Consider the following 10,719-nt stretch of genomic DNA (forward strand, 5'->3'; position numbering starts at 1 on the left):
GAAACTACAGACTTACGTTTGGCAGTAGGCAAGTCTGAGGATGAAGTGGGAGATATGGTCCTTTCTTCGTTTCTCGAATTCAGTCGGTCCAGTCTGAGTTTTTCGGTCATCCTTAATGGGTTAAGGTACAGTATTTTTATGACATATTTGTTGTCATGATTCACAACTTTTAACTTGTGTTGGCTTGTTGGGCATAATTTTACTTGCAAGGTAAAATAAAAGATTTTTAAAGAAGGTTTTGTGACCATATCCACAAGTCAAGAGCGTGTTGTATACTATTTACAACAGTGATGTTTACAATACCTGTATGCCATCTTACATTAATTTAGGCTATGGGAATTCAGCTTTATTTGGGCAAGTAAGCAGCTTTTATGACTCATGGCAGGCAGTAATGTGACAATGTGCATCCTGTTAAACATACTCACAGCATCTGATCTGTACGCAAAGTTCAGGGTTTTACACTCATGTTCCAGTTTCTTTGTGTACTGCTCTGACAGCTTCACATAGCTCACTCCCAAATTCTCAATTGTCTTCAGCACTGTAGTGGTAACAAAAACAGACATTATAAATATCAGGCCATTTTTAAGCATATTACAAATGTATTTCATTACAGCAGTGAAAACACTAAATTTAAATATCATTAGACTGGAAAGAGACCCAGGTCTTACATTTCAGTCTGTCCACAGCAAACGCCTCAAATTCAGCAAGAGAGATGTTTTCAAGAGGAGGCTGCACATAGAACTGCAGAGGATGTCCATACAGCTCCGCCTGGCCTTCAATGGCGGCGATCTTCCTTCTTCTGCCAGAAAACAGCATAGTTCCTGATGGTATAGGAAAATAAGAATGTCTTTTAATAAAGAAGCATCATGTATCACCAGACAATAGGATACAAGTCATCATCACCACACTGGCATGTTTGGTACAACTACAATTTTCAGTAGAGACCAGTGGGAGCTTCAATATAAGTTCATGAAAATGAAATAAGTAGCAAGTGTCTTCTCCAATGCACCACGCTGTATTTCTGTTGATAGAGGCTTCAGATATTTTGTCTTCATTAAATGGTTGCTGGCATTTGGGGGGGAAATAAAATGTATATACATATATATATGTGTGTGTGTGTGTGTGTGTGTGTGTGTGTTTGAGACTAATTATTAGACGCCCCTCTTGTCAAAAATTAGCAATCCATTTACCTCATTTGGTCTGTCCTCTTTACACACACAAAAACATTAAAAATACTGCCTATTGTCTGAGCTGTATAACTTGGGCCCCTGTAAGATGGGCAGCAGATTACAGATGTGTTCACATACCACAAATCATAGTCCACCTGTTAAAGAACATGTAAGGGTATAGAAAGAAAATATTCATGCAGAGAGCATTTTATCCATGTCAAAATATGTTTTCATCTGCAACAACTTGGCTACAAAGCTGCTTACACTGAACAAGGTCTATTGTGCAGCTCTCTGCACATAAGGCACAAACTGACAGGCATCAAACCATTGAAATGACCTGATAACATTAGCTAACGTTAGCAATTTATTGTGTTACAACACAACTAAATAAGTGGTATCCCCCTTTCCCATAAAACCAGCTGTACCCACACGACATAATTAAGCATGAAACGACTTCGCTAAAGCTAACAATACTGTATCTTCAGCGCAAAGTTAGTCAACAACAATGACACATTTCCCCAACGCAGACACATATGCTAGCTAACACACAGCAGTTAACTCCATGGAAACGGGGTCGACGAGGACCGACTAAAACTATTCCAGGGACGTATCACACAACTTGAAACAAGTACAATAGCAGCATTTAAACGGTTATATTGTCGTTACATTACCGATTAGACGATGAAGCTGCTTCTTCTTAGTTCAATCCCGCCAAACAAAGTGGGCGGTTCAACTAACGCGGGTAAATGATGACGATTTTAGACAAACCAGGAAGAGAAACCTGTCACACAGTGTGAGCGCTCGTTTAGTTGTTCCGGCCGGCCTGCCATGTCTCTGCCATTGACGATATCCTTTGTGAAAGCATACAAGAAGAAAATGCTTCTCAGTTTTCTATGATGACTACAAACCAGTCGTGCAGCTGAATATATAAAATAAGCACTGGCTTATTTAGTGTGCAATTTTTATGACTTTTTTTCCCGCCGTCGACCTAAGTGCAACAGCGGCTTTCGGGATTATCTGCACTACATAACAAACGCACCCAGAACTTGTGGTTTTACCATAACCTGAAATGCAGATTTGTGATTTCTAAAATGCAAAATGTAGGTACCAGTGTGTCTATTTAACGAGATAGTCCCTGCAGTTACTAATAAAAGTAAATAGAAGGTTTGAAAAACTATAAACTATTATCTTGGTTGTTCTGTAATTAAGTGTAAATCCACGAACACAATAAATATTCATAACATTCCAACAAATGTCAAAAATAGGCTGTAGTGGAAAGTAACTAAGTTTATAGACTCAAGAACTGTACCAAAGTACATGCACTTTACTTAAGTATTCAAATGTTCTGCTTTATTTTGCAAATTATTTCAACAGCAGTCAGACTCTTTAACAAGACAGCATAGATAGATAGATAGAATATTTATTCATAAAATACATATAATACATATTCACATATATATGTTCACATCCATATCCTTTGTATTTATACTGTGTAACATGCTTGTGCAATTTCATACTGTACAATACTCAACCACTACTGTGCAATAATATTTATAGGTTACATTTCTATATCTTTACAGTAAATATACTACACACCATGAGTGTATTTCAGTTACCCTGTGCTACTATCAATCATGAACATACAGTATCTGTATAGGAGAAGGGTGTATATGTATTTAGATTTAATTTAATTTAATTTTATTTTATTTTATTTTATTTTATTATCTGTTTTGTCATTTTTTATGACGTAATCACATGTTTTACCTGCTTCTGACTCTTAAACTGCTGGGATTAATAAAGCCTTACTTATTATTAGTATTATTATTATTAGTAGTAGTAGTAGTAGTAGTAGTATCATTATTATTATTACTGAAAATATGCACATTTTATACCTTTACATCAGTTTCTCTGGAAAGCAATGTACACAGTATTGACATTTTATTTTTTATCATTATTACAGTATACCAGTTGGTGGCGGTAATGCGATACCTCAACACCGCCACAAACTAAACAGTAATAGAAGAAGAAGAAGACTCCTGCTGCTTAGCAACAAACATTAGCGAGCTAGCCAGTTGCCTGGTTGGCTAGTTACTCTCATGCGCAACGTAGTTAGCTGGAACGAAGGCTTGCGGATAGAAAGCAATGCGCTTTCATGCAGTAAATGTCACAGATTTTACTCAGTTGTCGACGTTAGTTAAACTTTACCCGACGTTTTGATGCAGAGAGCATTAGGTACGAGTAGTCATTAGCTTGGCATCATTAACGGGCGGAGCAGAGGGCTCTTTTCTCTGGGAAAAGTGGCTAACCTTAGCTAGGTAACCTTAGCACCGGAGTCACTGGCGTCTCCTCCTGCCACAGAGAAGAGCACAGGCAGGCTGAAGATATGTGAATGTGGATTAGCTCATGTTGGTGGACACTGGATGATCTGAAACGTGAGTTTACAGGTAAGACATTGCTCACTCTGTGGGTCTGCTAGCTTTACATCTTTCCTCACCGGCACAGTCAGTCTTTGAGTCATCTCTAACGGGCTACACCAGCAGCTGCTTGGTACCTGGAGACCTTCCTGCCAGCTATTCAACAGGTCCTATCTTGACCAAGGCAAGGCACTGTGATTTGAGGGTGTTAAAGCAGAATAAACAGTTGACTTAATACTTAATTCCCCTCACAGACTTTGGAAATACCACCTGCAGCCACAGCAAGTCTCAACAGAAATAAGTAGTACATCTTATAGCATTATAATAGTTTTATTCTCTGTAACATTGTCTCTTAACGGTGCCCCACCTTGAGGCCTGGGGGAAAGCAATGGTGAGTCTGTGAAGATGACTCACAGTCCAGGAGGGGAGGTGGGTTGTCTTCTACATACTTATCAGACCTCATTTATATGTGCATTGTAATGCATAGGATAACCTGCTATCTAAAATACAGGAGTACATTTCAGATTGTCTGTCATGTTTTAATATGTGTAGCATCAAAGGGAAAATTGTCTCATTGTAGTGTTGTCACCATACTGGGATTTCTAACTTTGATACAGTATCTAAAAAACCATTGATATTCAATACTATTTTTAACATCACAGGGAAAAATTGACATTCAGGGCATATAGTTTGAAATTCTTTATAAAAAGCTAAATAAAGCAAAGCTATAACATGACAACAACTATTCTTTTCTTGGTCAATAGCAGAGAACAGCAGAATAACTGAGGTTAACACTAACAAGAGAGAGGAGAAAGTGCAGCTGGTACCAGACCGGGGTATCAATACCGCAAAAAATTGAGTATTGACACAGTTTTAAATACTCAGAATCGATATGTATTGATAGATCAATATTTTTGACAACAGTATCTCATTGTAGATAGAAAAATATAATAACTGGAAGACCCACAATATACACAGGATAGTTGTTTGTGCTGATACAGAAAATCAGTTGTTTAAATGTCTGATTGGTGTTTATCATACTGGCGTTGATGGTAATGGGGTGTCACACTGGAACTCTCATTTTCGGCTGCCAATCTCAGGTATTTTAGAAATGATTGTAGGAGAACGTTGATGTCTTAATTTTAAATTTTCAGATTGAACCACACTTTGAGTAGAATATTCAAGATAAAACGTGATAGACAGTAACTGATCATTACTTATTACCTGCCCACCCCTATTATTGATGTTAACATCAGGATATATATATATATGTGTGTGTGTGTGTGTGTGTGTAGAGGTGGTGACACAAAATAGCAGCCAGAGTACATAGCCAGCCTTTGACTCCATTTCTGTCACTCTGTAACAAATTTCAATAACGCATGTAGAAATTATTACAGAGAGAGAGGAGAGAATTGCAAATGTGTAACTTGGCTTGTGAATCAAACTGGAAAGAAAGAAGGGGGTCTTGAGTCATAATATGAGTTAGATATATATAAGAGATTGCAGAGGTGAAATCAAAGCCCGAATGTATATTTTGCTGTAAACTAATTAAAAGAATTCATATCAAAAAGTCTATAAAAACAAGAGCACGCTGTTTATTTTAAGCCGCTCTTTGCCCGCCTGTTCCAACAACTGCTGCGTCACACAACTCAATTATAGTTGATGAATAATATCGTTGACTGCAATACATATTGTGACTCAAATCCAGACAGGCTGTTGGACACCACAGTCACACAGTAGGTTGTCAGTATCCACTGGGAACAGCTTTCCCACAATATGTTGTTTAGCATTGCACCCAGCAGCTACACGCATACAACTGTGGATGACCCAGTTGCTATGCGGAGTCTGCTGCTCTCACTGCTAATGGAAGAATAAACACATTGCACAGTCGCTGCAAACACGATCCTCGTAAAAATTTACAACAGCTAGTCCGACGTGAGCACACATGATAGTTAAAAGGACAACTCCAGTCATTGTGCATATAAAACCGTCTACTAGAGTGCAGTCCCTCAACAGTGCAGTTGTTGTCGTAAACTGTAGTGCTGATAGTAATAAATTTAGAATTTGGCAGGCTATATAAAATTTAAATTAAATACTTCAGAGTTTTCATATGTGTACAAAAAGATAAATGGAAAATTGTGTTTCATATTATTGCCAGATCCACTGATTTGTGTGCTAATATGTCATCATATAAAAGCTGACTACTTTCAGTTATATCAGTTATTATAAATCATATTAATGGAAAGGAACTATTTTTATTTTTTTGTTGGCAAATCGGAGCAAAGTTTAGTAGAAGCACAGATCTCACACATGGATTAATCAGTTTGGTGTCTCAAATTGGTTCAGTTTGGTGTCTAATAAAAGCTAAAGTAAGTAGATACAAGGGAGTAATTTCATTGTAACTGTTCCTCTGATAATAATAAACAGAAATCCATATTGATTTATTGAGTAAAGAGAGCTTACATTGGAATACAAGCTACAGTTAGTTTCCTGCTGTTTCTGCTGGATGCCTTTTACTTCTCCAAACATATGTCATACAATAATGTTTTGCTTATTTTACACTTCCAGGTGGTATATGTGTCCGTGTCACGTCACTGAAACTACCCAGACAGAGTGGAACTGAGTAAACCAGCCAAAGGTTGCCACCATGTTGGAGGAGGACATGGAAGTGGCCATCAAGGTGGTCGTGGTCGGCAATGGAGCTGTTGGCAAGTCCAGTATGATCCAACGGTACTGCAAGGGCATCTTCACTAAGGACTACAAAAAGACTATCGGAGTTGACTTCCTGGAAAGGCAGATAGTGTAAGCAGCTTGTTTCACAGATGTTTACATTCCTCTATCAATCATAGCCTATATTTCATCATCACTGCCTTCTCTTTGTTTTAGTGTAAATGACGAGGAGGTGCGGCTAATGCTGTGGGACACTGCTGGGCAGGAGGAGTTTGACGCTATTACCAAGGCCTACTACCGTGGTAAGACCCCTCCACCATGACAAATATAACACTGCTGCTCTGGCTCGCTGACCTCCCTGACCGCTGAAGTTAAGTTTAGATTCTTCACAGATTTTACGCTCCACTGGCAGCGTGGCTTTTAACCAGAGCACATGCACTGCACATGTTGCACTGTAAACATGTCTTTGAGCTAAAAATGAATCTCCAGTAGGGTTGCTCTAAAGTTGACCCAATGTTTTCCATCCTCAAGGTGGAGGATGAACTATATATTAGGTCAAAGTCATTTTTTTAAAGAATGACCAACTTGAAAACATGAATTGTTTCTGTGTTGTTTTACATTCTAGGGGCCCAAGCATGTGTGCTAGTCTTCTCTACCACAGACAGGGAGTCGTTTCAGGCTATCGACAGTTGGAGGGAGAAGGTGGAGGCGGAGGTCGGAGACATTCCCACAGTTCTCGTGCAAAACAAAATTGACCTTCTGGAAGAAACCGTTATAAAAAAGTAAGTAGATGTGTCTTTTTTTTTGTTGCAAAAATCACACAGTAACAGTAATCCATTGAATGTTAAAGGTATACTGTGCAGTAATTGTTGGTCACTAAACACAGCACAACATTCAAACGTGGCCCCTCCTCACTATACACTGCTTTTACATACACTGCTTTGTTATAACAGAAAAGCAGATAATTTAGAAAGCTAACTAAGCTAACCGTTGGCACCTACCCGTCCCACAGAAAACAAGCCAACTCTGTGTCACTCCTCATCCTAACCTTCAGCGCTCACCAGTGAAAATGAAAGCCAACTTCAGATTCGCTCTTGTTTTGGAACAAACTTTGTCTGCTCAGTATTTCACCAGCTATATTTGTTTTTTGTTTTTTGTAGCTGTCTGCAGGCATTTTTCACAGTTTTCTCTTGGATGCATGCTGTGACTCGCTACCTTTTTAGAAAATCTGCTGGCATTGGCTGGTAGCTACACACATAAACAAACATAGCAAAATGAGAAGATAAAGGCAGAGGGCAGAGTCTCTGCAGATAAATACACCGCCACACTATTCTAGTGGATAAAAAGTGATGATGAAGAGGGATTTCTTTTGCATTTGTCTCATTTTTTTAATTCTGCGTAGTATACCCTTGAAGACAAATAGTACTGAGTTTGAATTGTATTTTCTTTATCTCAATTGCAGCGAGGAGGCAGAAGGTTTGGCTAAAAGGCTCAAGCTGAGATTTTACCGAGCTTCAGTAAAAGAGGACCTCAATGTCAACGAGGGTGGGTTACTGAAAATTTGGACAACTTGTCTAATGCAACTGAAACAGTCTCATTCTAGATGTTAGTATTGTAACATTTCTGCTGGTTCTCTCTTTTTAGTTTTTAAGTACTTAGCTGAGAAGTATCTCCAGAGACTCAAACAGCAAACGGCAGAAGAGACAGAGGTGCTCCACACAACAAGCAATAAAATAGGTGAGGAGTCTTTCTGTTTATCATTTTTTATGTTACACTTTAAGTTTTATTTTGTCAGTAGGGTGACATTACTCATATATTCTGTTTTTCCCAAGGTGTTTTTAATACCACGAGTAGTAACGTCTGCAACCAGAGCTCCAGCAACGGCAGAGAAGTCATCACTTTGCGACCTAACAAACAAAGGACCAAGAAGAGTAAAAATCCTTTTGGAAGCTGCAGTGTACTCTAGATAAGAATAATTTAGTTTTAGTGACTCAATATTGTTTCTGAGACTAAAATTGGTCATTATTTTACTTTGTGGAGGTAGCCACATTTAGAAACCAAAGCCTAAACAGACTGGGAAACACAACTCCATACTACTTTAATAACCTGACGTTTAATCTGTAAGTTTTCTCCCCACACTGATGGCTGAATTTCCCTCAATTCAGCCTCGGCTCTCCGGCAATGATCTGCGCACAAACCTTTGTATCTTTGTATCCTTGTGGTTGCCCTCAGTAACAGCAGCAGCTACAGTACCTGTTTGTTATTTAGATACGACTCGACATACAATCCTGTCATCAAAGCAGCAAAGGTTGCACTCCTGATCTATGAAAACTCCTCTTTATGATTTCGACAGTCTCCCCTTCCTGTGTTTGACATTTCAACTGTGCAATATGTTTGCGTGTATTGTAGGATACAAAAAAAAAAAAAGTACCATATTTTTTCTGTCAGCACAATATGGTTCAAACTTTTATTGTGGACAAAACACTATCGAATCCACAGTTAATTCTCTGTGCAGAAGTATTTTTGTACGAATCAAAACAGTGTTGGGTGATATTTTCACTAAAGTGTTGACATAGTGCCAAATTTCCTCTTTCTGAACGTAACACTGCGGTGATGATGGATGTAACATGAAATGAATAGAATGTGCTTTTATCTATAACCAAATATCAATAACTATCGACACAAAATATTCCTCTATATATCTGCTCACACTCTTATTTACAGATTTGCTAATCGGGACTTTCACAAAGTTTTTACTTTGTGATGTAAAACACGAGTTGAAGTCACAGTCAGTTATAGCGTTATGTTTTTAATTGCAGTTGTTTACATTTTACATATGTAAATGCTTTTCTTTAACTTTGGTACAGCTTTTCCAGAGTAAGCAAATATCAGTATCTATGTTTTCATGTTTCACTTTATTTCTAACATTTCAAACACTAAACATGGTACAAGATTTTGGATTTTATTTCTCAGTTTTGCTTCTGTAGTATCTAATCAATTTCTACTTTGTAAATATTATTCTGCTCCTTTTTGATGGGTAAAAAAAGGAGGAGGAGTGGGACTAGAAAGTTGAAAAGCTCACTGCTCAGTAATGAGTGACCTCATGATACGGAGTTTTGAGCGGAATGTGAACCCCGGCTCTCTGAACGTACAAAAAGCTGACCTTCAGGGTGGGACGTTTTGCTTGTGTGTGCCTGAATATGCAAGAAAATTCAGTTTCTCCTCACTATTTGAGGGCCCTCCAAAACAGATCTCCCAAATGAATGCTCAATACTCAGTACATATCTGTGAACTGTGTCACTGCCTTGTCTGCACCATGCCTTTTATTTTCTTTCCCCCCAAATCTCATGAAGACACCGGTTTACTAAGCACAACAAAATTATCAACATTTCCATATTAATAGTATTTTACATGCATTTAGAAAACACGGGGCATCTGGGAATACATGTGCATGCATTTTGTCTTTTTAAAAAGTTTTGCAACTGATCTCAGATCTGTTTTAAATGAACTTTATTTTCGAGATGTTAAAGATGGGACTGTTGTGAAAATCCCAACAGGTGCTTAAACTATGTTCCAGTTCTACCATTGGTACGAAGATTATGTCACATTTCAAGCTCTCTCATTAGGTTGTCTGTAAACCGTGCTGTTTTGTAAAAAAGAAAAAAAAGTGGCATAACTGTAATGCATGCAAGCCTTTTTTCCACATCGGTGAATGTGCAGCCACGGCTGCAACGCCATAATGCCTTGTCTTTGTTTACATTCTCCCCCTCTGACCACCAGTAAGCATTTCAGTCCCTCCTCTTGCTGTTTGTTTTAATTGCCTGCACAGTAAATCTGTACATAATTATTTCCCTAAGCTTTCTTTTATTTGTAACATTGTGTTCACTTTGCCTTTTTTGCTTTTTTGACTGAATGGATTTAGCGCACTTTATCTTGACGATGGCATGTAATCTTAAGAGAACCGTTAAGTAAAAACTAACCATACTTATGTGCTGTCACTCAGGTGTTGTAATGATCTCTGTGTCTTACTGTTACTCTGCTTCTTCACAAATCAATTTCACACATTTAGATAGACAAACCGTATGTATGCTCTCACTCTGACAAAAACAACACTCATTGTTGGATTTTTTTTTAACAATAAAAAATATATCACTTTAACTTTAAGCGTGCCACACTGCTGTGCACCTGATGTTATGTTTGGGGGGGAGTCGATGGTAATCTGATATAAATAAAACTTTACTTTTTTTCCTTGGGCATCCAGTGTGTAATTTCAAATGACAATATTCCTCTGCCAGTACAATCTTTTAAAGGGACAGTTCCTCCCAAAATAAAACATAATTCAAATAACACTGCACTCTTATTCTGGAATAAAGGCAAAATGTGTAGAGTTTTGAAAACATGATCAACATTAACATGATTGCTTGACTGCAGAGCAAGACTGATTATAGATAATAAGGTAGGTGTGT

At 38.0% G+C, this 10,719-nt stretch overlaps 2 protein-coding genes across 3 annotated transcripts in view; one reads left to right on the forward strand and one right to left on the reverse strand.

Moving 5' to 3' along the window:
- Positions 1-1,933, reverse strand: part of prim2 (DNA primase subunit 2) — a 37,878-nt gene extending 35,945 nt beyond the window's left edge. The window contains exons 1-4 of the mRNA XM_050071982.1: positions 1,841-1,933; positions 669-821; positions 426-538; positions 17-111 (exon numbers count right to left, since the gene is read on the reverse strand). Coding sequence (XP_049927939.1) covers positions 17-111; positions 426-538; positions 669-816 — 356 coding nt within the window. The 5' untranslated portion in view covers positions 817-821; positions 1,841-1,933. The remainder of the gene's footprint in view (positions 1-16; positions 112-425; positions 539-668; positions 822-1,840) is intronic.
- A 1,293-nt stretch (positions 1,934-3,226) lies between these two features.
- rab23 (RAB23, member RAS oncogene family) lies at positions 3,227-10,504 on the forward strand. Of its 2 annotated transcripts, none has more exons than XM_050071524.1 (7): positions 3,227-3,601; positions 6,152-6,385; positions 6,470-6,555; positions 6,879-7,035; positions 7,716-7,798; positions 7,898-7,990; positions 8,086-10,504. In XM_050071524.1, exons 2-7 carry the CDS (start codon positions 6,231-6,233, stop codon positions 8,217-8,219), a joined length of 708 nt encoding a protein of 235 aa, XP_049927481.1. In that variant the 5' UTR covers positions 3,227-3,601; positions 6,152-6,230; the 3' UTR covers positions 8,220-10,504. The 2 variants fall into 2 exon arrangements, with proteins under 2 accessions (XP_049927481.1, XP_049927480.1); XM_050071523.1 differs by having other exon boundaries at positions 3,227-3,613; positions 8,086-10,502.
- Positions 10,505-10,719: the final 215 nt, after the last annotated feature.

The sequence above is a fragment of the Epinephelus moara genome, chromosome 19 (assembly GCF_006386435.1).
Source record: "Epinephelus moara isolate mb chromosome 19, YSFRI_EMoa_1.0, whole genome shotgun sequence".
NCBI lineage: Eukaryota > Metazoa > Chordata > Actinopteri > Perciformes > Serranidae > Epinephelus > Epinephelus moara.

Excerpts from the sequence above, each read along its gene's own strand:
- rab23 (XM_050071524.1), top strand. The coding sequence starts at position 6,231 with ATGTTGGAGGAGGACATGGAAGTGGCCATCAAGGTGGTCGTGGTCGGC. Across the intron at positions 7,036-7,715 it reads GAAGAAACCGTTATAAAAAA|CGAGGAGGCAGAAGGTTTGG; the intron begins GTAAGTAGATGT and ends TCTCAATTGCAG. Across the intron at positions 7,799-7,897 it reads GGACCTCAATGTCAACGAGG|TTTTTAAGTACTTAGCTGAG; the intron begins GTGGGTTACTGA and ends CTCTCTTTTTAG.